Source organism: Bos javanicus, chromosome X (genome assembly GCF_032452875.1).
Source record: "Bos javanicus breed banteng chromosome X, ARS-OSU_banteng_1.0, whole genome shotgun sequence".
NCBI lineage: Eukaryota > Metazoa > Chordata > Mammalia > Artiodactyla > Bovidae > Bos > Bos javanicus.
In genome coordinates, this window is record NC_083897.1 from 139,109,594 (window position 1) to 139,134,626 (window position 25,033).

Genomic DNA, 25,033 nt, shown 5'->3' on the forward strand with positions numbered 1-25,033 from the left:
TTACTCTTAAGAGGTGGAGCCAAAAAGATCTTGCTGTGATTTATTTCAGAGAGTGTTCTGCCTGTGCTTTCGTCTAAGAGTTTTGTGTTTGTTGTTTGCGTTTAAGAGTTCTGAGCTGTCAGGGTGCTTGTGTAAATGTCACCATCAAGCCACACTACTGCTATTAAGGAAACAGCTGAACAAAGTGCATGCACGCTTTCTTCTTTTATCGAATGCCTTGCTGCTCTGACGTTTGAATGGGTTGCCCCTGGTTCCCAGGAATGTGTTACCACGTTCTGAAATCTGCTGCTGACATTGCATCATTTCAGGGATATGGACCTGTCTTCACCTCTTTCCTAGAAAGCCGGTCTTGTGTTCAAACACTCAAAACAGTCGTTATTTTGCACTGTAAAGCTCTGTTCTAAAGTAATTATTTATTACAAAGGTGCATAATGCAGATAATTTGGAAGACAGGAAAAAACCCAATTCTCTTCCCAGTAGTTCACAAAAGTAGCATTTTAGTAGATTCGCTTTGCTAAGTTTCCTATACCTCTCGTGTCTCACCAAGTTATTATATATGTATGCATAGTCTCTCAGAAACAGTGGAAACAGTATCAGACTTTATTTTGGGGGGCTCCAAAATTACTGCAGATGGTGATTGCAGCCAGGAAATTAAAAGACACTTACTTCTTGGAAAGATAGTTATAACCAACCTAGATAGCATATTAAAAAGCAGAGATATTACTTTGCCAAGTCTAGCCAAGCCTATGGTTTTTCCAGTGGTCATGTATGGATATGAGAGTTGGACTGTGAAGAAAGCTGAATGCCGAAGAATTGGTGTTTTTGAATTGTGGTGCTGGAGAAGACTCTTGCGAGTCCCTTGGACTGCAAGGACATCCAACCAGTCCATCCTAAAGGAGACCAGTCCTGGGTGTTCATTGGAAGGACTGATGCTGAGGCTTAAACTCCAATACTTTGGCCACCTCATGCAAAGAGTTGACACATTGGAAAAGACCCTGATGCTGGGAGGGATTGGGGGAAGGAGGAGAAGGGGACGACAGAGGATGAGATGGCTGGATGGCATCACCGACTTGATGCACTTGAGTTTGGGTGAACTCTGGAAGCTGGTGATGGACAGGGAGGCCTGGCATGCTGCGATTCATGGGGTCACAAAGAGTCAGACACGACTGAGTGACTGAACCGAACTGTCTCTCAGTCGTGTCCGACTCTTTGGGACCCCGTGGACTGTAGCCCGCCAGGCTCCTCTGTCCATGGGATTCTCCAGTGGGTTGCCGTTCCCTTCTCCAGGGCATCTTCCCGACCCAGTGATCGAACCCAGGTCTCTTGGATTGCAGGCTGAGCCACCAGGGAAGCCATTTTTATGTGTGTGTGTGTATATGTAAAATGACCACATTTTCAAATAATATATTTGCATTTTATATACTGTTAGTCTTTTTAGTAACATTTTGAAATGGTTACTTTGATGGATATTATGTGCTGTCGTAATTGCACTGTAGCCAAACATTTAGTTGCCTTCAGAATTTGTTTTATCGTTAATACTGCAGTGAATGTTCATCCTTAGAATAGATTCTGTTTTCTTTTTATCTTTGAGATAAATTCCTTTCATTCCTTTGTTTCCTAAGAGTATTTGTTTTGCATTACTGAAATACTGCTTTTAGAGATAATTGACATACGTATTATCACTTCTGTGCATTTTAAGACTCAAAATCTCTTTTAGGCAAAATTGTTTCATGAATTAGTTTTCAAAATTGTTACTTTTCTGAGGTACCGTTTTACTCAGTGTTATCAGCTCATGTGCCGGGATATTGATGCTGGAGCTCTTGTTCTGGAATTTTCTTCCAAGCTGCTCAAATTCATTCTGTAGCTAAAATAACATTACCAATAAGGTTTAGTATTTTATTACTATCATATGTTAAGTTAAATTTATTCAATATTACTAAAGTAACATTATGTATACATATTGCAACATTTAAATTAATATTAGTTGATTAATTTTAATATTCATATTAACATTAAATGATAGAATTTATTTAATCTCTTATACAGTCAGCTCTCCACATCAGCGGGTTCTGCATCTGCAGATTCACCGGTCTGTGGGTCCCGTACTCTTGTCTACGGTCAGCAGCTGGTTGAACCCAAGGATGCAGAACCCGCAGGTATGAAGGGCTCACTGTTGGGACTCCAGCATCCATCCTTGGAATTTGGTATTCAAGGTGGGGGGTCCAATCCCCAGCCTCCAGTGGGTATCGGAGGATGACTGTCCTTACCAATTAAAAATTAGCATCGTACGTCCATATGACATTAGTATCAATGAAATAACACGTTTTATTATCGAACGTGTAAGCATCTCATCTAAGGAAAAGGTGAACATACGGGAGATGAAAGCATATCAGGCTCAGAGGAGTAAACCGCCAACATCCTGACTTCTGAACGTGCACACATGTTGTACCTGTAACTTGAGTTTATCCAGATAGGATCTTAACGACCTGTACCTGGCTTCCCGCAGTTAACAGTACATGGGGGACACTCACCCAGTCTCTTGCAGGAAGCACTGATTCATCCACTCATCTTGCTGCACCGTTTTGTGCCCGGGACACCTCCAGCTGTGACGTTTCTTGTCAACAGTGGCTGGAGATTTGGTTGGCCCCAGTGATGGGCTGGGAAGAAGGACTTCCCTGCTGGTCCAGTGGTCAAGACATCACCTTCCAAAGCAGGGGTCGCGGGTTCCGTCCCTGGTCGGGAAGCTAGGATCACACGTGCCTTGGGGCCAAAAGCGAAACGAAACATAAAACAGATGTGATGTAGCAAATTCAATACTTTTCAAAGGATCTGCATCAAAGAATCTTAAAGATGGAAAAGAACAGCACCGTTGTGGACATCCTGTGAACACACCTTCTGAGTCACACATGTGCATACATATTCCCCCCACCCAGAGGTGAGACTCTTAGGTCAGAGGACATAGACCCCTAGAAGAGTCTTGCACAGAGCTTGGACCATGCACCCGCCCACAGAGAGGTTTAGATGTTCTCCCCACAGTCTCCCCAAGTGGAGAATCCATCTTTTCCTCAGCTCAGCCCTTCTGGTACGTGTGTCGTGATGTCTCGCTGCTCTTTGTTCTTGCGTGTTGCTGCTCATCCAGGGATTGAACACCTCGTCGTGAGTTTATTGGCGATGGGGCTCCTCTTTTCCAAAGCACTCTCTAGGTGGTTTAGCCAGTCTGTCCTGCAAGAGTCCTTTATGTATGGGGTATTTGAGTCATGTGCTGGTTTCATCTCAGTTTCTTTCTACTTTTATTTCTTTCAATTTCCTGATAGTTCTTAATTTGGGGCTTCACTGGGCTTCCCTGGTGGCTCAGTTGGTAAAGAATCCGTCTGCAATGCAGGAGACCCTGGTTCAATTCCTGGGTAGGGAAGATCCCCTAGAGAAGGGAAAGGCTGCCCACTCCAGTATTCCTGGGCTTTGCTGATGGCTCTGCTGGTAAAGAATCCGCCTGCAATGCGGGAGACGTGGATTTGATCCCTGGGTCGGGAAGATCCCCTGGAGAAGGGAACGGCCACCCACTCCAGTACTCTGGCCTGGAGAATTCCATGGACTATATAGTCCATGGGGTCACAAAGAGTCGGACACGACTGAGCGACTTGCACTTTCATTTGGGGCTTCACTACTGGCTCAGATGGTAAACAACGTGCCTGCAACGCGGGAGACCCGGGTTCGATCCCTGGGTTGGAAAGATCCCCTGGAGAAGGGAAATGGCTATGCTGGTTTTACCCAGGTCGTTCCTGGTTTTATGTAAGTCTGTCTCTACTTTTTTTTCTTTTTTTTTTTTCAGTTTCTTAATAGCTCTTCCTTTAAGGGATGATCAGTTCATCGTTTTGCTTCCTTCAGGTCCACTGGGCTCCGTGTACTATGTGAGCGCTCTCCTCACACAGGGTCACTCAGGTGCCCTCCTTACGTCCGAGGAATGCTGTTGCTCCATCTTTGCCTCTCAGCTGGCTTTCGTTCGGATTTCATTTCTGTCGTAAGGATCCAGCGTAGGGCATCCGTGTTCCTTTATTTTTCTTTCCCTCTTTTTTTCCCCCCCAAAGAAAAAAAATTTTTTAATTGAAGCATAGTTGATTTCCAGCATTTTCTATGAAAATGATCATGTTGTCAGTAAATCATAAGAAAGTTGCATTTTCCTTTCCAGGCTTTGCACATTTTTGCTTCTTTGCCCTGTCTTCATGCTGGCTGAGACTTTGAGTACAATGTTGAATGAAAGTGATGGTTATAGACATTATATTTGCTTGAAGTTACTTTCTGCCTCTTTCATTTCTGTTTATTCAAAATAAGGATCAGTCAGAAGCACTTTTTTCTTTGCCTTCTTCTGGGTTACTTGATCAGTTTACCAGTCGTTAGAAAACAGGTCTAACTGTTCCACTAGTAATATGGAAACAGGTAGTAGTATTATTTATAAGTAAGAGAAATCACTGCAATTGAGCATCTCCAAGCAACCATTGTATGTAAATAAAACACAGTTCACTTGTAGTACTCGGACCAGAGTAAGTCGGAGTTTAAGAATACGTTCTTAAGTAAGGGAAGAACTAGGGATCTAGAGATCCCCTAGAGCAGCGGTCCTGAACCTCGGATCTAATGCTTGGTGCTCAGAGGTGGAGCTGATGGAATAAATAATAAGACAAAGCACACGGCAAATGGAACGCCACTCGTGAAAGTGAAGTCGCTCAGTCGTGTCCGACTCTTTGTGACCCCATGGACTGCAGACTACCAGGCTCCTCTGTCCATGGGATTTTTCCAGGCAAGCGTACTGGAGTGGGATGCCATCGCCTTCTCCAGGAATGCACTTGAATCATCTCAAAAACCCATCTACCCCCACCCCCCATCCGTGGAAAAGTCATCTTCCACGAAACGGGTCCCTGGTACGACCACGGAGGTTGGGGACCACTGCTCTAGAGAGAAGAGGAATCAAGACCCATCTCAACGGCATGCCCAAAGTGGGGTGAGGTGGCCAGGGACCCCGACAGTGACTGCCCAGACGAACTGGAGAACCCTGGGGGGCGCTGAGGCAGAGGCCCACAGGAGCCGGGGTGGCTTCCAGAGGAGGGAAGGGGTGAGTGAGGTCAGAACCCCCTGGACGGCGTGTGAGGTGCTGGAGTTGTGGTCCAGCACGTGGTCACTACGCACACCGAGTGACGACTCTGGAATCAGCCGCGTCAGTATCTTTGCAGCAAGAGGAGAGGACTGGTTCAAAGGAGGGCTTCCCGTGCTGCTGGTGGTAAAGAACCCGCCTGCTAATGCAGGAGTCGTAAGAGACTCGCGTTCCAACCCTGGGTGGGGAAGATCCCCTGGAGGAGGGCACGGCAACCCACTCCACTGTTCTTGCCTGGATAATCCCCTGGACAGAGGAACCTGACGGGCTACAGTCCATGGGGTGGCAAAGCGTCGGACACGACTAAGTGACTGAGCACGCATGCATGGCTTGAAGGTGACCCGTGAACATGCTGTGGGCTGTGTGTCTTTAAAGCTCTACCTTAGGCTACTGATTTGAAAAGGAAAGACAGGCTGTGGATCGTGCGTGCCCACGGGACTGTGTCCTTGCAGATTCGTGGCCTCACTGGGGTTTATGCGTCAGTCCCGGGGTGCTTGTGGTCCTCAGTGGAGATGCTCGTGCAGGGCATGGTGCTGGGCTGGAAGGGACCCCGCGTCCACGTTCCCACCCGCCGCTGCCCTCTCAGTTCCTCCCTCGAGCTGGGAACACACCCTCGGCATGGTCTGCTTTCCCGCCGTGGACACTGTGTCTGTCTCACTGAGGTCTGTTCTGTGTAAAAGTGGCCCAAAGTGCAGAGCTGCCCCCTAAGGCTCCCCAGGAGGAAGGTGACGCCCCACCCGGCAGCAGAGGTGGGCGGCGGGCCCATCCCCCTGCAGGTGTGGCCTGTGGCACCATGAACTCAGTGTGAGGGAGGTGGTAACGTGGAGCCGCCTCCAGAAACAGCGAGAGGAGAGCCCCCGATTCAGGCTTGAGGCTGCGTGTCAGGGGCCGGGGTCACACTGAGAGCCCGTGAGGATGCTCTGAAAAAGGGGAAGAAAGTAACTGTGCAAGTCGCTCAGTTGTGTCCAACTCTCTGCGACCCCATGGACTATACAGCCCATGGGATTCTCCAGGCCAGGATACTGGAGTGGGTTGCCTTTCCCTTCTCCAGGGGATCTTCCCAACCCAGGGATCAAATCCAGGTCTCCCGCATTTCAGGTGAATTCTTTACCAGCTGAGCCACCAGGGAAGCCCAAAAAAAGGTAAAAAAGGGGTTAAGTTTGTGGGTTCTGAGATGATGACGGATTAAAATACAGTGGCGCGGGAGGCAAAAGACACTTGCTGTCCTTCTATCCGGGACTGTGAAAATGCTTTCAACTAGAGTTCTGTGTGTGTGTGTGTGTGTTAGTGGCTCAGTCGTGCGACTCTTTGCAACCCCACGGACTGTAACCCACCAGGCTTCTCTGTCCATGGAATTCTCCAGGCAAGAACAGTGGAGCGGATTGCCATTCCCTAGAGTTCTTTCAGTTCATAAATAATTGTAATATCTCTTAGATTAGATTTGGGTTTTCCCTAGTGGCTCAGATGGTAAAGAATCCCCCTACAGTGCAGGAGACGTGGGTTCTGTCTTGGAGTGGAGAAGATTCCCCTGGAGAAGGAAATGGCCACGCACTCCAGTGCTCTTGCCTGGAGAAGCTCAGATAAGACAGAGAAACCCGGCACGCTACAGTGAGCCCATGGAGATCACAAAAGAGTCAGACATGACTGGGGCGACTAATGCTTTTAAGAGAGATGTAATAAGTTTTTTAAAAAACAAACACATTAAAACAGCTTACTTCCTGATTGGCGGACAACGATACCTGTCACCACAGGAAGCCAGTAACCCTGCATTTCCACCAAGGAGCAGCCACCCAGGATTTGCTACAGTGTGTTCATGGTTGACTTTCTAAACCCTAACTTGTGCGAGTTACAAGACAGCTGCAGACTTTATGTGAGATGCAGGCCGCTGTTTGGAAAAGCTTGGACTGCGAGTTGTGCCTGAAAACATGCTATAAAGGCCTACGGGAAAGACAGGCAGTTCCTGTAAACTGTGTTTTGGAGTGTGGGTTTGGTGGAAGGCAACTGATCAACAGACACCTGCTGTTGAGAAGATGGTTTGTGACTCTTGGTAGCCAAAGTGAGGGCCCTCCATGCCTCTCAGGGAGACCCCAGGGTCGGGCAGGAGGCAGAAACAGTGCTCAGGAGGCTTGACCGTGCTTTCTGTGGTCGGGGAGGGACAGGAAACACTGGTCATTCTGGGGTTTGGCGGGTCTGGATCATCACAGTGGGCTCTGGGAAGTGGTGGTGATTTAGTCGCTCCGTTGTGTCCTACTCTTTGCGAGTCTGTAGCCCGCCAGGCTCCTCTGTCCATGTGGATTCTCCAGGCAAGAATACTGGAGTGGGTTGCCATGCCCTCCTCCAGGGGATCTTCCCGACCTAGGGATAGAACCTGGGTCTCCTGCACTGCAGGCAGATTCTTTACCAACTGAGCCACCAGGGAAGCTCAGGCTCTGGACACAGGCTGCCGCAGTTCCGTGGCCCTGGAGGGCTGATGAGGGTTGACCTGGTGACCCCAAGGGTGAGGGTTCCCCCTCTGAGGGGATGCTGGGGTGCAGGCTCTGGGTCGGCCGGTCTCCACAGAACATGGATGCCTGCAGGTGAGCTGTCTGCTCTCTGGACATAAAGCCATCCCGGGGAGGGCCGTCCCACCAGGCTCTAGGAGGTCAGGGCCTCACAGATACAGGAAACCAAAGGAATCATTAAATAAAGGCAGAGGGAACGCAGTGGGGTAGGAATCTAGGGTGTGGAGTCTGCTGAGCCAGCCACGGGAAGTGATTGGAAAGCCTTGGGTTTGCACAGAGATCCTCACCAAGGTGGGGGTCTGTGTCCAGAGACCCAGGGTGTGCACTCAGAGCCGGCAGCTTGCAGAGCTAAAGGGTGGGAGGGGCCATCGGATGTGTGGCTCAGTACATGCTCCTGTGAACCGTGCTATAGGAACACATGGGTTCTTGGGGGACCTGGAGCCGTGGGTAACAATTGCACATCGCACAGCTGTAGTGTGGCAAAGTGGGGTCCACTTGGCTGCTCAGCACCGGAGACTGTGAGGACTCTGCTGTGCCCTGCTCCGGACTTGGCAGGAACTGGCCTATTCTCTGTGGTGCAAATCATGCTCTCCAATACGGGGCGGGGGGGCACCCACCTGTCCAGTGGGATTTTACATTAAGATGAAAAGTCTGATCCTTTCAGCGGCAGCAGCAAATGCTTTGATTTGCTTTGTGGGCTTGAGGGACGCAGGGGTTCACCACGTACAGAAGTGAGTTTGCTTTGGGGCACACGGGGGCGTCGGGTGGCACCCTGCCCACCACTACCTGCCCCGCTCAGGGCTCTGCCCACCCCTTCCGTGAGCTGTGCCCACGCTGTAGTTATCGCCATAACCGTCTCGTCAGTACACTGTGCTTCTGTCATGATGGTTCTGTATTCACCTGTATCCCACCTCCGTCCAACCTAACGTGGATGTCACCCACGCACGCTGTTACTTACCCAGACGCCTCCGTATTTCGGGTCCACGAGTCCAGCTGCCTCTGGGAGGTCATTTGAGCACAATGCGTCGAGCAGCAGCACCTGCTGAAAGAAAGGGTATGAATTCGCTCATCACTTGACTTCATACTTTGCGTATAATGTACAGTTCTTCTCCAGTCAACCCATAGCTCTTGACGTCTGCCGTGTAAAGAGTTACAACCTCAACCCTTTTTAGCTAAACAGCGTTGATGCCTGCTTGGTATCTCTTTGCTTTCTGGTGGAAAAGTCCTCTTCTCATTTCCCAAAGTGCTCCAGAGCAAGTTTCCAGCGGACCCAGCGCTCCATCAAAGACGTCTGAGCTCTGAAAACCTCCCATCAAACGCTTGGTTTGAGTGCGGCCAGGATGCGAGGCTGATCACCCCAGGGGTGGCAGGAGGGGGCAATGCCTTTCACGCGTGGCCGGGGACTCACTGGGTGATTGATAAACCCGGCCCAGCCTCTGTTCCCACACTCAGGCCTGGCTCTGGAGCACTTTTGTCTTTTTTTTCCCACTCGGTCGATCGCCCAAAGAAAAGACACGAACAGAAAACGGGCTGCTCGGGGCGGAAGTGGAGACGTTACATAAGGGGCCCTGTTCTCTGGGTGCTGGGGGAGCAGGTCTGATTCTGCAGGGGTCACACAGGCGGTGAGGCTGGGGCGCACTCACTGCAGACTGTTCTCACCCTCGTCTCCTAAGGAGGAGACCCTGTGCACATGGAGCACACACGGAGCAGACATGGAGTCCACACGGAGTCCACAAAGCACACATGGAGCACACACCGAGCACACGCAGAGTCCACACCGAGCACACACAGAGTCCAAACGGAGCACACACGGAGCAGACATGGAGCAGACATGGAGTCCACACAAAGCACACATGGAGCACACGGAGTCCACACAGAGCACACATGGAGTCCACAGAGCACACACGGAGTCCACACAGCACACACACAGCACATGCTGAACACACACAGAGCACACACGGAGTCCACACAGAGCACACATGGAGCAGACGTGGAGTCCACACAGAGCACATGCAGAGTCCACACAGAGCACACATGGAATCCACACAGCACACACGGAGCACACACGGAGTCCACACAGCACACACCGGGCACACGCAGAGTCCACACCGAGCACACACGGAGCAGACATGGAGTCCACACAGAGCACACACGGAGCACATGGAGTCCACACAGAATCCACACAGAGCACACATGGAGTCCACAGAGCACACACGGACTCCACACAGCACACACAGAGCACATGCTGAACACACACAGAGCACACATGGAGTCCACACAGAGCACATATGGAGCAGACATGGAGTCCACACAGAGCACACGCAGAGTCCACATGGAGCACACACGGAGCAGACATGGAGTCCACACAGAGCACACACGGAGCCCACATGGAGCACACAGAGTCCACACAGAGCACACATGGAATCCACACAGAGCACATGGAGCACACACGGACCACACATAGAGCACACACTGAGCACACACAGTGCTCATATGGAGTCCACACAGAGCACACTCGGAGTCCACACCAGGTCCACACGGAGCACACTGGGGTGGCCAGGCCTTCAGGGTGAGGAAGGGCCAGGCGTTTACTCCTGCCCGACTTCAGGATTTCTTCCACCAGCTTCCTCAGAAATATGCAGGATTGAGAGACTCCTGCGGAATCTCTCTCATCACCTAGGAAACAAGAAGACGGACGCTGGGCATCCCCCATTCTCCTTGGGTTTCGTTACCATGGGTGCCACGGCTGGATTAGGCTCAAGACCTCTGTGGAGGCATCACACTGTCACTTTTCTCATGATATTTGTTTTCCTATCTGGTTCTCGTATCTCAATTTACTTTTCCTTTTATGCTCTATTACGTTTCCCCTGACTTCATTCTTTTCCCCTACTCCATTCTTGAACATTTCTTTGATACGGACCGTTTTTAAAGTCTTCACAGAACGAGTGAAGCGATATCGCTTCCGTTTTACACTTTGGTTCTTTCGCCATGAGGCGTGTGGGATCTTACATTCCCAAACAGGGATGGAACCGACACTCCCTGCATTGGAAGGTAGAGTCCCAACCACTGGACCATCGGGGAAGTCCTGAGCTGATTTTCTATTGAGGAAACAGCAGGCAGAATTTGGGGAGACCTCCGTCCTCGGCCTGGAGGGTGCCCGTCTGCATTGCCTGCAGGGTCCTCTGTCCCCTTCCTGTTCTCTCCAGCTTCAGGAATGTCAGACCGTGAGCCCTCTTGCTTGCAGACTGTTTTTTTTTTTTTTTTTTTTTTTTTTTTCACTTAACTGTGTTCACCTTACAGATCCTGGCATCGGACAGTATCACGTGGAGTGGTTTCCGGAAGTCTGCACCCACAACGAATCTGCCAGGCTGGAGGCGTCCTCAGCCATGACCCAGGTGAGGAGGAGGAGGCCTGAAATGGGGGTGCTCGGGGGCTCTTAGACGCACCCGCCCTGCGGGCACAGCTGGACAGGAAGAGGTGCAGGCTGAACGTGCCATGGGTGACTCAGTCACCGACCCGTTACCTTCGGACAGGTGGGGAGGAGACACAGCATCACGTGTTCACTCACCCCTCATCCCTGCATGTTGTCAGCATGGTGGGGGGACCCTGAGACTCGGAGATTCCAGACACAGCTCACAAGGAGCTCCCAGGGCAAACGCCGTCAGCCTGGGAGTGTTTTATCTTAATCACACAGAAGCTCGGAATTCTCTTCTCCATTCTGATTCGGAACCCCCTGTGACCTGAAGGCCTCATTTTCCCAGGGCAAATGGGAACACTTCCCAGGGTTTCTCTGCAGCCCTGTCCCTCAGCCTCACCTTCAACTACATCCCTACCTTGTGCCAGCTTGTGCTGGGGGTGGAAGACCCGCCCGTCCTGGGCCCCAGCACGTGCTCTTCTGACGTTAAGGGTCCCAGACACGCTCCCAGCTGCAGCTCTTGTATAAGGGTAGGAGGCCGTGACAACTTCATGCCTAGAATTGACCCATACACTCCCTAACACAACTTACCTACAGTTGACACACACACCCTAATACAACTGCTTGTCTAGAATTGACACACACACCATAACACAACTGCTCACCTGCAATTGACACACACACCCTAATACAACTGCTGGCCCAGAATTGACACACACCCCCTAACACACCAAGGGTAAGAAACCTCACACGGGCTTGTTACAACCATCACCATCAGCTTTCCTGTTCCTGCAAGGTTATATATGTAGTCTACACAATGTCCTGACAACGACACCCTAGAAGGGACACACACCCCCTGCCACACCAAGGGAAGGAGACATCACATGAGCTTGTTCCAACCATCACTCTCAGCTTTCCTGTTGGTGTCAGGTTATCTACATGTATACAAGGCCCTGAAAACAACACCCTAGAAGGGACACACACACACCCCCTAACATACCAAGGGTAAGAAACATCGCACGAGCTTGTTACAAATGTCACGGTCAGCTTGCCTGTTCCTGTAAGGTTATATATGTGTGCAGGAGGCCACGACAACGCCACCCTACAGGGGACACGCACACGCTCAAGAAGAGAGAAAAACAGCACAGTAGCTTGTTACAACCATCACCGTCAGCTTCCTCTTCCTGTAAGGCGACAGTCCCAGCCCCGTCAGCCCTCCACGGTTGAGTCTGGCCTCGTCATTCTGTTTAATCATCACACTCCAGCCGGAAGCAACAGAGAGAGCCCTCCAGAGAGGGGAGACGAGACACGGCTCCAGAATGTCTTCTCTGCCTTCAGGAAAGACTCAGGTCTAAACTGAGCCTGTGTCTGGGAGGAAGCCCGAGTTAGCTTTTTTTTTTTTAATAACAATTCGGGTTGATATTCACAGCTTTTCACCCTCCCTGTCCAGCCAGCTCCCCATGGTGGGTCGTGACAGTCAGAATGGGGCTGCTGTGGACTGAATGCTTCCACCTGGTTGTTCTAGAGCCTGGGTGACACCCCCTCGCCCCAGGAGCGGGGGTCATGGTGTAAATCATCTCGGTGAGGACCCTGTGTGGTTTTTGTAAAGGCTGTATCGCACACACTCACACACACACACACACCCCCACCACATACAAGAAGACAACCGCATGGGACATCATCGCATCTCCTGCCAAGTCCGTTCCCTTGTGAGAATTTTACAGCTGACGTGTTCTCTCTGTCTCCGTCTCGCTCTAGGAAAACTACATGATTCTTCTAGACCTGTCGTTCTCCTGCAAATACAAGGTGATCGTGCAAGCCGCGCGGCCCCAGGGTCGCTGGAAGGCGGAGAGCGTGTCCTTCACGACCCCGCCGTGCTCCGCGCTCAAGGGCAAAGCCCACAAGCACTTCAGCTGCCCCGGCGCGGAGGAGGGTACGTGTGACCTGGAATCCCCAGAGGGGCGCGGCGCTAGGCACAGCTCCAAAGCACGATTCACGAGGCCCCGAAACCCACAAGGGTCACCCCTTTCTAGACGGCCCTAGGACAGCCCTGTCTAAAGGGAACGTGTATATACGAACACTCGCATAGCCTCCGAAGTCCAGCTGCACTTAGCCACCCAGGCTTTGCTGAAGGATCAGCCCTTAGAAGTGAAAGAGAAAGTCGCTCAGCGGTGTCAGACTCTTTGCGACCCTGGACTGTACAGTCCATAGAATTCTCCAGGCCGGAATACTGGAGTGGGTAGCTTTTCCCTTCTCCAGGGGGATCTTCCCAACCTAGGGATGGATCCCAGGTCTCCCACATTACACACAGATTGTTTACCAGCTAAGCTACCACAGAAGCCCAAGAATACTAGAGTGGGTAGCCTATCCCTTCTCCAGGGATCTTCCCAACCCAGGAATGGAATCAGGGTCTCCTGTATTACAGGTGGATTCTTTACCAGCTGAGCCACCAAGGAAGCCCAACCTTGGAAGCCCAAGCCCTTAGAAGAGGGGCCGGTATCTCTCCCCGGGTGCTCTGGGGTGCACCTTGTGTAGGTCACTTGACTCGTGTTCAGCCCAGCCCCAGGGGCGTTACCCTTCACAGCCTTTCCATCCCCCATCTCCACCTTCCGCAGCCCTGGCCCACATCGAGGGACACTTATCCTCAGAAGCCCCGCCTGGGAGCTGGTTCTGGTCACTGCCGACGGCTCTCACCACGACCCCAGCCTTCCCCACCCACCCTATCCCCCAGCACCCACTCCTGCCCTCTCAGTGGCCCGGTCCTCTGAGATCACAGCACTCTTTTCTGCATCGTCCACTCCCATCTGCAAGCTGGACTCGAAAATGACCCTGAGCCATCAGCAGCCACTAGGCACAGAGCTTCAGAGATGAGGGTCCAGCTCAGATGTCATCTGCCCAGGCGGCCATGGGACCTCCCCCTGCCCAAGGGAGGTTGGGTCAGTGGCCATGGGACCTCCCCCCGCCCAAGGGAGGTTGGGTCACTGACCCCGGGGCCCAGAGAATGGCACTCTGAACACCGTCTACTCTGGGGCTGCCCTCTCTCCACCCCTCTAACCGCTTCATGGTTCCCTTTCCTGCACCCACAGGTCACAGTCACGTGCGCCCCAAAATGCAGGCCAAACCTGAGAACCTGTCCGCCTCCTTCATGGTACACAATGCCAACATCACGGGGCACTTCTCCTGGAGGGTGAACCAGGCAGGCTTGCCGTGGCCGGCCACCGGCTTCCAAGTGACCTGGGCCGAGGTCACCACTGAGAGCCGGCCCAACAGCCTCCCAAACAGCATCATCTCTCAGTCTCAGATTCTGCCCGTGGTGAGTGCCCGCCCACCTGCCCCATCTTGGGGTGGGTTCCCCACCCGGAGGGAGCATCCCTGGGGGAGGCAGTTGGGCACCCCAAACCCCCACTGCAGGGGCAACGTGTTGAGACTCACATGTAGGCTTTCTTCTCCTGTGTGAATTCTTGTGCAAGAATCAGAACACACCACCAGGGTTCCTGTGGGCCCCCAGTGAATTCTTTTGTAAGAATCAGAGCACACCATCAGGGTTCCTGTAGATTAACTATCACCATCATAAACTTAGGAGAAACCATCATCTAGCTAAACATGATGACCAGGGCCAGCTCTTAAGGAGACCTCTCCTGTCCACACAGAACACAAAGGTTTCACCATATTCTGTTCTTTTGAATCCCTGTCCTTCTGGGCCAAGTGGACGTGCCCCGTTTGAAGTGCTAAATTTGGGGGGAAAAGAGCTAAAAAGAACCTTGTTCTTTCTCTTCATTTTCCCCTTCAAATCTAGCCAGAGCACATAATGAGCTGGAGTGCCTTCCAGGCCAACTTAATTCCTTGGCTTGGGGGGTGGGGGGGAAAGCATGTGTGGGCTTTTACCAACTCTCAAAATGCCCTTAGAATATGCAACTCTTGCTCCAAAAAGAGAAAAAGAAAAAAAAAAAAAAAAAAACACCTAAATCCCGGAAGGAAAAAAAAATTCCATGGAATTGGACAGTAATTATTCTGTGTATGTGCATTAGGTTCTATTGAGTTCTAAGACCAAAAAAAAAAAAAAAAAGCGTTGGCATAAAAAGAAACATTTTTTGGCTGCGGGCACTGACAGATACTGTCTTTTAAGGAGCGCAAGTTGGCGCGTTTCCCCGAGACGTGGATTATCAAGAATTCACATCACAAGATGTGCAGATGAAAACTTTTAAAGCCTGGGAAAGTCTTAGGTTCAGGAATGGAAAATGCAGTCCCCGGGAGGGGGTGGGGGTGAGCCACAAGAACTGGCCTGACTCATGTGAGCTCTTGGCTGCCAAGAGCCGGGGTCTCTTTGCTGCCCAGACCACCAGAGGCGGGGGACGGGGCGGGGAGGGGGGCTGTCTCCAGCGAACGTGGACAGATCGCGGTACCCTGAACATGGCGGAGTGGAAGCAAGCAAACCTCACCTGCGCTAACACTGTGACGTCGCGAGGGGGTGTGGTCTCTGGAGGAGAGTCCAGACGTGGGTCGTGGTCAGAGGCAGCGCCTGACAGCCCCGTGTCCCCCAACGCCTTCCCTCCCCTTCCCCAGGATCACCCCGAGCTCTCGGTCCCGGGTCTGCGGCCCGCCACCCTCTACCGCCTGGAGGTGCAGGTGCTGACTGCGGGTGGGGAGGGGCCCGCCACCATCAGGACCTTCCGGACCCCCGACGTGCATGGTGAGGCCCGGCCGGGGGGGTGGGGGTCCCGCCTGGCTTGCAGACACACAGAAAGTCTTGGTGAAAAAACGAAAATCTATAGATCCAACATTGCAGGCTCCTACCCACAGGGAGTTCTCTGAACCTGAAGCGCCCCCCCCCCCCCGCCCCCCGCTTTGTACGTACTTCCTCCCAGCCTACCTGATCCGCTCCCTTTTTCCCTCCCCTGCACCCTCCTCCTCCCCTTCTGTTACTTTTTTGCTCTACGGAAGGCATGCTTTTTTCTTATCTTCTAACCGTAAATACACAAGAAGTAGGGCTTCCAGTGCAGATAGACGTTAGAGACATAAGGCTTGATCCATCGGTCGGGAAGATGCCCTGGAGGAGGGCATGGCAACCCACTCCAGGTTTCTTGCCTGGAAAGTCCCCATGGACAGAGGAGCCTGGACACGTTATATTCCATGGGGTCGCACAGAATTGGACACGACTGAAGTGACTTAGCATGCACCCACACAAGGGGGAAAAAATCCATCATCTCATATCATTCTGAAATTTTTTTAAAAATTAATATGTTCAAATATAACTATATAGGAAATACTACTTTGGTATGGAGCTTATTACAGGTATTTCTACTATATATAATCTATTGGCTTCCCCGGTGGCTCAGCTGGTAAAGAATCCACCTGCAGTGCAGGAGACCCTGGTTTGATTCCTGGGTCAGGAAGACACCCCTGGAGAAGCGATAGCCTACGCACTCCAGTATCCTCGGGCTTCCCTGGTGGCTCAGCTGGTAAAGAATCCGCCTGCAATGCAGGAGACCTGGGTTTGATCCCTGGGTTGGGAAGATCCCCCTGAAGAAGGGAAAGGCTACCCACTCCAGTATCCCAGCCTGGAGAATTCCATGGACTGTATAGTCCTTGGGGTCACAAAGAGTTGGACACCACTGAGCCGACTTTCATTTTCACTATCTATGTTACATAAATTTTCTTCATGATATGATCCAAATCAGTCTACTTGACTTCCTGCTAAATCACGTAGATTAAAAATAATTGTCACCTATTGTTTCAAAACAAAGAGCCTCCCAGGCAGCACTAAGGAGATACGCTGGGGAGTGGCTGCAGTTATTTACCATAAAGGAGTTCTCATCCAACTGTGTTTGCTGATATTGAAAAAACGGGAAAGAAAATCTAGTGATGTCTTCAGAGGCCGCAACTGTTAGCTTTGGCAGTGATTGAATACATGCTGGCTCTGCTAAGCCTGAAGTCCTGGTCCACCCCCAACCCCACCCTCCCTTCCACCCTCCACATCCACAAGTCTGTTCTCTATGTCTGTGAGTCTGTTCTTGTTTCATAGATGTCACTCACGTGGAGTCTAAATTACGGCACAAAGGAACTTGACTAGGAAACAGAAATGAACTCAGAGACAGAGAGAACAGACTTGTGGGAGTTTGGGATCAGCAGATAGAAACCAGTATCCATAGGATGGATAAACAATGGGTCCTACATTGGAGCAAGGGGACTGCATCCTATATTCTATGATAAACCACGATGGAAAAGAATATACATAGTGTGTGAGCAAGGGAACTGCATCCCATATTCTGTGATAAGAAAGAAAGAAAGTGAAGTTTCTCAGTCATGTCTAACTCTTTGCAACCCCATGGACTATAGCCCACCAGACTCCTCCATCCATGGAATTTTCTAGGCAAGAGTACTGGAGTAGGGTTGCCATTTCCTTCTCCAGGGGATCTTCCCAACCCAGGATCTCTCGCATTGCGGGCTTTACTGTCTGAGCCACCAGGAAACCATGATGGAAAAGAATATATACAGTGTGTGCACACATATAGAAGCGGATGGCACCCCACTCCAGTACTCTTGCCTGGAAACTCACATGGACGGAGGAGCCTGGTGGGCTGCAGTCCATGGGGTCGCTAAGGGTCTGACATGACTGAGCGACTTCACTTTCACTTTTCACTTTCATGCATTGGAGAAGGAAATGGCAACCCACTCCAGTGTTCTTGCCTGGAGAATCCCAGGGATGGGGGAGCCTGGTGGGCTGCCATCTATGGGGTCGCACAGAGTCAGACACGACTGAAGCGACTTAACAGCAGCAGCAGCAGCAGCAGCAGGGGCATACATATAAAAACGGTATATATAAAACTGTACTCTCTCTCTCTCTCTCTCTCTCTATATATATATATACACTGTATATATAACATTGAATCACTTTGGTCTACAGCAGAAATTAAACGCAACATTGTAAATCAACTATACTCTAATAAAATTTTAAAACGTATGTGTTGGGGAGCAAAGAGTATGCACAGTGGAATAAGTGCAGGAGGAAGCCAAGAGTCATTTAATGCAAGAGGGTGTGGTTCACTGGAACATGGTCCAAGGTGCTTGAGGCCCAGGTCAGGGTGTGAGACGGAGGATGGTGAGATTAACGTAGAGACGACTGCCTCTGAGTCACGTGTGGGATGGTGAAACGGAGACTTCCTGAAGGCCTTCGAGACTGCAGGGTCCAGCGCTGAATGAAAGCTTTGAAGGTCATTGGCACGTGGGTAGTAATTGAACCTGGGGGTGTGTACTGGAGGTCAGGAAGGTGAGGAGAGAACAAGACCAGGGAAGTGCTGTGGAAACCAGAACACCACGGCTCAAGGTGTCGGGCAAAGCGAAGAATCTACATTGGGGATAGTCTATGTGTTCCCAAATTCTTGTGGCTAAATACCAATTTTTTTTTTAACAGTCATTTCAACAGCTATATCTTAGGAGCAATGCTTTCATTTCTATTCCTGTTTTTAAACAGATCACTTAAAATATCAGATTCTTACTTTTTGCTTCAATTCTTCCGTCACTTTAAGTTCTTCATGTAGATGATGTGCTAGAAATAGTAGGCATCCACCCCCTCCACTGTTACACACTTAAGCCTCTGCTCTATTAGGAAAAACACACGGAAGCTAATTTTAGTTCTTAGCAAATGGCAACAATTTTAGTTATTAGCTAAACGGCAACAATTGTGTATTTACAAAGATTAGTTATCAGCAAAACTAAACGGCAACAATTGTGTATTTACAAAAATTAGTTATTAGCAAAACTAAATGGTAACAATTGTGTGTTTAAAACAAAGAGAGCCTCCTGTTGGGTTTCAGATTATGTACATTGCTTTCTCAGCTTAAACTTCAAAAAGGCACGTCAACGGTTTATGTGTTGATAAGAATGAATGATCCTGGGTTTATTTTAGTTTTTAAATGATGGATCAGATTTGCCCCAGCAGCTTTTTGCACTTAGGAGTTTAAAGACAAATCAAAGCCACCCCACTGGGAGCACCCTGTGTGACATCCTGTCCTGTTTGGGACCACATCCACCCATCACTTACAACGTCCCTCCACCGAAAGTGTGTGTCGTGAAAGGATGTGGTAATTTCTAAACTTTTCCAAGGAAATACAAAGGGTTCTGGCTGGCTTACATTCTTATAAAGAAAGGAGCTTGTCTTCTTTCTCTTGAGATCTTACAGTTCTACAGAGGGAACCAGAGAGCCGGGGAAGGCAGAGAGAAAAGAGAGGCAGGGTGGATGTGTATCTGCAAGTTCAGAGTCAGGGCTGGGAGGACCTGGGTGGCAAGGACCATGGGCAGGGCACAGACACACACCTGTTCCTCCAGTCGGTCCAGCCGGGGACAGCGGCCAGACTGACACGTCCGTTCTGTCTCTAGGCCCCCATCTGAAACACCACCATCCCCACCACTACAAGCCTCCTGCAGAAAGATACTGAGCTGCTCTGAGAGCCCGTCTGAACCCTGAGTGAGTGTGGAAGCTGGCACAACCCCCCAAGGACTGGCTGTGCCCACTGGGAGGCATCAGGCCCTTCCTGGAGGACCACCCGCCTCTGCCTAATAACCGCAGGGCGCTCAACGCTCCGTCTACCCTGGAAAACGCGCCGCGAAAACCAGGGACCCGCAGTGAGCCTTGCGAAGGTGGGGGTGGGGTGGGGGGGACAGGTTCCCGTGACAATGGACGACAGGTAGCCCAGCCCTGTTCCGCTTCTAATTCTTGCCTGCCTGTGTGGTGAAGCTCCTCCAATGCAGGTCTGAGATGTCCCGGAATTTGCACCAACAAATTCCTCAAAGAAGCCATTTACACACGTAATAGACCTGCCCTATTACGTAAGCATACAGTTACTCACTGAACATTGGAGATTACATTATTGATTGGATTTGCCAGATCAATGGAAGAGTATCCAGATTTTTACGTCCTAATATTTATTCAGAGATTTCTGAAGATGAATTTTTTTTTAAATCACCTGTGGGTTTTTTTTTTCAACTGAAAAATCTGTAAACCCAAAATAATTGCCCATTAGTTTGAACCTAAAATGCTCCAGCTTCAAGCACTCAAGCTTCATTTTAAACAAAGACATAGATAAGTTTGACCTCGAAAGGACAGTTTCTGTTAAGACATGCCCAGCCAGGAGGAGTCAACAATGCTACCCAGAGTCTGCCCTGGAGAAATTGAAACTGTTTTCTGGGGCTTTAATATTTTGTCCTTCGAGAAGTTTTCCTGATACTGTATTTATATTTTCCTTTTTTCCTTAATGGGGAAAACACCTGCTGATTTGCTTTGTTTTGCCACTTTCTTATATCTTAACACGCTACAAAACCTCTTGCTTGAAATGAAAGAAACCCAACTATCGAATATTTTCAAATCTTTACTGAGATTTTCCCCTTTTCTTAATTAAAGCAAGCTCTTTAGTAGAATATTCTCCATAATGTAGAAAAGGCAGAGGGGGACTCTGGAAGGTAGAGAAGGACAGCTGTTTGCCTTGGACTAACCTACCTTTGCTTTCCAGGTGGCTCAGTGGTAAAGAATCTGCCTGCTAATGCAGGAGATGCAGCTACGGGTTCGATCCCTGGGTTGCAAAGATCCCCTGGAGGAGGAAATGGCAACCCACTCCAGTATTCTTGCCTGGAGAAAATCCCATGGACAGAGGAGCCTGGCGGGCTACAGTCCGTGGGGTTGCAAAGAGTCAGACACAATTTAACAACTAAACAGGAAACCTTGCTCTACTCCTTCAAATCTATTACATCTTATTTGAAAAATTTATGAAAAATTTAATTGAAAAATTATGAGGCACCATGCTAACACCTCATAGCATGAACTCAACTGAAGACATAGTGTTAGTATATAGCGTTGAGGGGAATGTTGGGGCACCCTTAAACTAGAGATGTTTTAATATATTTTTTGCTTGAAGGGACACCCATGTGTATACACATGTATGTATGTGTGTCTGTATACTTCCGGGTAGGTATACTATATAGATGGAGAAGGAAATGGCAACCCACTCCAGTATTCTTGCCTGGAGAATCCCAGGGACGGAGGAGCCTGGTGGGCTGCCATCTATGCGGTTGCACAGAGTCGGACACGACTGAAGCGACTTGGCAGCAGCAGCAGCATACAATATATACATACATGTAAATACACACACACAGACAGACATATATACACGTGGGTAGCTTGAGTATAAGTCGCTGCAAAAATTGTTTTCCCAACTCACCCTTGATGGACGCAACTCTAAAGATCATTCAAGTAATCTGTTTTCCCCATCGGTGTCGATTCTATGCGAAAACGGCGATTTCTCCAAATTAAACATTTGCACGGAAGGGCGTCCTCATCTCATTATCTACACGAGGAACACAGGAAAAGCTCTTGTGCACCTGGGAGCCTGCCCTTTTTCTTCCTTCCCGAAAGCCTGCGGTGGGCGCCCTGGTTGCCAGGGGTTGAATGAGCAGCGAGGGGTTGAATGAGCACCGCGGGGCGAGAACGTGAGGGTCTCGACTCCTCCCCGGAGGCCCAGGCTCTTAAGTGCGGACACTAGGCAGAGAGACGACCTCTGTTATCACACGCATGCCTGTTTCCCCGGAGAACCCCGGGGCCGGTAGGCATGGATCTCTGACGGAACAGATGGAAAAAAACTACTTCCTGCGTCGTCGACGAGCTTGGAAGCTTGAGCAGGCGGGCGGTGCTTTGCAGCCGGCAGGAGGGGCTACGTGGGGATCTCAAGGGTGCAGGCAGCTCATGGGGCTTCGGGCTGTTTCTCTGCAGCTCCTTACGTGGTCTGGGGTGGACTCTGCAACAGAGTGTCCCTGCAGAGTCACCGCGTTCCCCTTCTGCTCGGAGATGGGAGAGCCTTCACGGAGGACGCATGCGCAAACGCAGAGCTCATCTCTGAAACCACGGGTTTCCCCTAGACACTGTTCCCAGCATCTGGATTTTCAAACCCTCAGAATCTCAAAAGGGAAGTCTTCAAATTATTATTGGCTGTGTGTTTATCGTCTATCTTCATTGGTCCTAAATATATCCGTAAGTATTTGTGCCAGCCCATCTTTGTACTGTTGTACAGTTTAAAACGCCGGAGTGTATACATAGATGCAAAATATTATTAAATTATTAAATACACTTAATTTTGTAAAATTTAATGACGTTTGTTTTGCCTGGGCCATAGACGTTGAGCAAATACATTTTTAGTTCGGATCAAGGTTCTGAAGCTTCTGTCTTCCTTGAAATACCTGAAGTAGGTCTTATGAGCATTTCATTCTGCTATAATATTTGATACATTTTATTAGTATTATTGGAAGAGAAGACTAGGCAGTAAAAGAAAGCTGAGTTTCCTTTATAAATTTCAATAATATTGAAATGAGCAAAAATATAATTACAGTTTTTTGAATTTTTTAAAATTTGCCCTAATAAAGGTCTAAAATTTTATGTTGTTTAATTTTAAAACCAATTTCGTAGCTGATTCTCTGTTTTATTGAAATTAGATGCACTTCTCTGATATGAGAAAAAGTATATTGAGTGACAGTATTTACTCTTTAAAAAAGTCAAGCTCATCAAACACATGAAGTCATCAAATATAAGTGCGTAACGTGATATACATCGAGGCTGTGTGCATCTTTTTACTGAGAATATTCACTCCTCGGTGATGGGTTTATTTATCGGGGCTGTCCTCTTGTTGTATGTGGGCTCAGGGAACAATCTTTATAAACGAATGTGTGCCCTTCACATCATCCAGTGTTATTTTAATATAAAAATGGGAAGGAAATCCAAAAACGAGGGAATAAACATACACTTAGACCTGAGCAGAGACTAACACATTACAAAGCAGTTACTCCCAGTAAAATTTTCTTCAAGAGACAGTAATGTTTATGACAGGTAAAATTTCCAGAATCCAAAGTTTACAAACTGATCTCTGTCCTAGAAAGACCTGGAGGAACCCAGAACCCATCTAGAGAACAGAACCCATCCTCCAGCTCAGCACTGCTGAGACTTAGGGCCGCATGGCTCTCTGTTGGTGGGCAGGACCTGCCCTCGGCACTGTGGGGCGTGGAGAGGCACCCCTGGTCTCCACCCACCAGAGGCGAGGAGCACCCCACCCCGGATGTGATGACCACATGCTCTGTTGTCACAGCCCACACCATCTTGGGGTACAGAGTCACCCCCAGTGACAAATACCGCATCGTAATAATGTTCACCGAATAGAGGAAAACTGCCCTCTGCAAGGCGGAACTGAGTCAACTGGAGTAGGCACACCTGGGAAGTGCTTACACTGGACCTCAAAGCCCTTAGCGGTATCTTTTATCTGCACTGAAGAACCTGATTAAAAGGCTGAGTTTGTGTATCATGCGAGTGCAAAGATTCACTTTGTCCTACTGACCAGGCAGCATCATTTACAATGATGGGAGTCTTATTTAACGCCCTTTCTTACACCATATGTTGTGGGGTTCGTCACATTCAGTCCTGTGAGTGCAAATATCTCAATCTAAACTTGGGCACACGTGCATATCGTCACCAGAACACAGAAGCTAAATACCCGTTGCGTTGTACGTTCATTTACGATTGCGCAAAGCTGGCGGCCCATGTCTATGGTTTCACATGGCCAAACTCAGCTTCTCACCTCTCCTGGACACTTGGCAAGTTACACCACTCACAGAGTGACTCACACAGGTCTCTGCAGAGCTGTTAGGACTTTTCCTTGACATAACCGTAGTGCGCAGATAACAGAATGGCTACCCTCTCATCCAAACCATGTCCCTTAGACAGATCATTTAAAAGTCAATATTTATTTATGTATGTAATAAAAAATGATTTTGTGTGTCATGTTATTTAGAGAGAAATAATCTTGTAAACAGATGTTGTAAAAAAAAAAACACAAAAGCATTGTAAATAGTCTGATCTCTGTCACTCGTTATTTTCATGTTAGAGTCTGTACATACTGACTGATTCCATAATAAAGGACCTTTAAACCTGCTCAGTGGACTAAACTTGTTACTTTCCTGAAAACACACACACACACACACACACACACACACATTTTCTTTTCACTTAGAAAAATGAGCAGTTTCCTATGACGCTGGGGAGACTGAAAAAGCTTCATTCTCCTGTCAGTATGACTTGAACTCAAAGTCTGGTCAAAGATCGAAGGCGGGAGGAGAAGGGGGCGACAGAGGATGGGATGGGTGGATGGCATCATCGACTCAATGGACGTGAGTTGGAGTAAACCCCGGGAGATGGTGATGGACAGGGAGGCCTGGCGTGCTGCCGTCCATGGTGTCACAGACAGTCAGACACAACTGAAGGACTGAACAACAACAAACAGAAATGCAACAAGGCAGCTCGTCGTCCTGCACAGAATGTTTTGGACTATTGACGGAGATCACTGCATCACGGTTTTCACTCTGTTTACAAGCATGACTCAATGGTTTTGGTGGCATTTTCCATCCATTGGTCCACAGGCTTAAACAACTGTCCCCCTCCACCACCCCCAACCCCAGGAGCTGTCCATAAAATGCTACTAGATACATGTTGTGCTCATAAGCTTTCAGCCACAGCCCTTGGTTCTCAACAGCAGTCACTGCAGGTGGTGGGGGGCGGGGGGCGAGGAATCCCCTCCCCAGCAGAGGGTTGTGCAGACCCTCACACCGGGTGGGCGCTGTGCCCACGGGCATCTCCACCTGTGACTTAGGACCATACTACTCCATAAACCACCCGAAGAAGGTGGTCCATCTGAAAGCTGAGATGAGTTCTGTCTCCATCAAATCACCTTCTTATTTCTCTATGCATTCACCAGGCAGGAATGTCCTTAAAGTTTCTGCCGCTGCGTGGTCCTGATATATGGGTGAGATATTGGCTGTGGGTGCAGGTCCCAGGTCTTCAAGGGCTGCTTCTTCTAGGGGAAGGCGACTAGACAACTGGAGAGGGTGAGAAACCCGAGGAGGAAAAGAAAGCAGAGCGTTGGGTGAGGGAGAGGCTGTGGGGTCCTG

General features: G+C 49.5%; 2 protein-coding genes across 6 annotated transcripts in view; one reads left to right on the forward strand and one right to left on the reverse strand.

The window, feature by feature from the left end:
* The window catches only part of ANOS1 (anosmin 1), a 207,960-nt gene extending 183,940 nt beyond the window's left edge, over nt 1-24,020 (forward strand). The window contains exons 10-14 of the mRNA XM_061408192.1: nt 10,945-11,039; nt 12,818-12,992; nt 14,146-14,372; nt 15,623-15,749; nt 19,436-24,020. Coding sequence (XP_061264176.1) covers nt 10,945-11,039; nt 12,818-12,992; nt 14,146-14,372; nt 15,623-15,749; nt 19,436-19,494 — 683 coding nt within the window. The 3' untranslated portion in view covers nt 19,495-24,020. The remainder of the gene's footprint in view (nt 1-10,944; nt 11,040-12,817; nt 12,993-14,145; nt 14,373-15,622; nt 15,750-19,435) is intronic.
* LOC133242143 (uncharacterized) overlaps nt 1,277-25,033 on the reverse strand; it is a 487,229-nt gene continuing 463,472 nt past the window's right edge. For 3 of the 5 annotated variants that reach the window (XR_009734783.1, XR_009734782.1, XR_009734781.1), the window contains 3 exons: nt 8,603-8,683; nt 2,532-2,760; nt 1,278-1,864 (listed from right to left, as the gene is read on the reverse strand). The gene's annotated coding sequence lies outside the window, so the exon portion shown is untranslated. Of the gene's footprint in view, nt 1,865-2,531; nt 2,761-8,602; nt 8,684-25,033 lie in introns of all 5 variants that reach the window. The other 2 variants (XR_009734787.1, XR_009734785.1) reach the window with 2 other exon arrangements.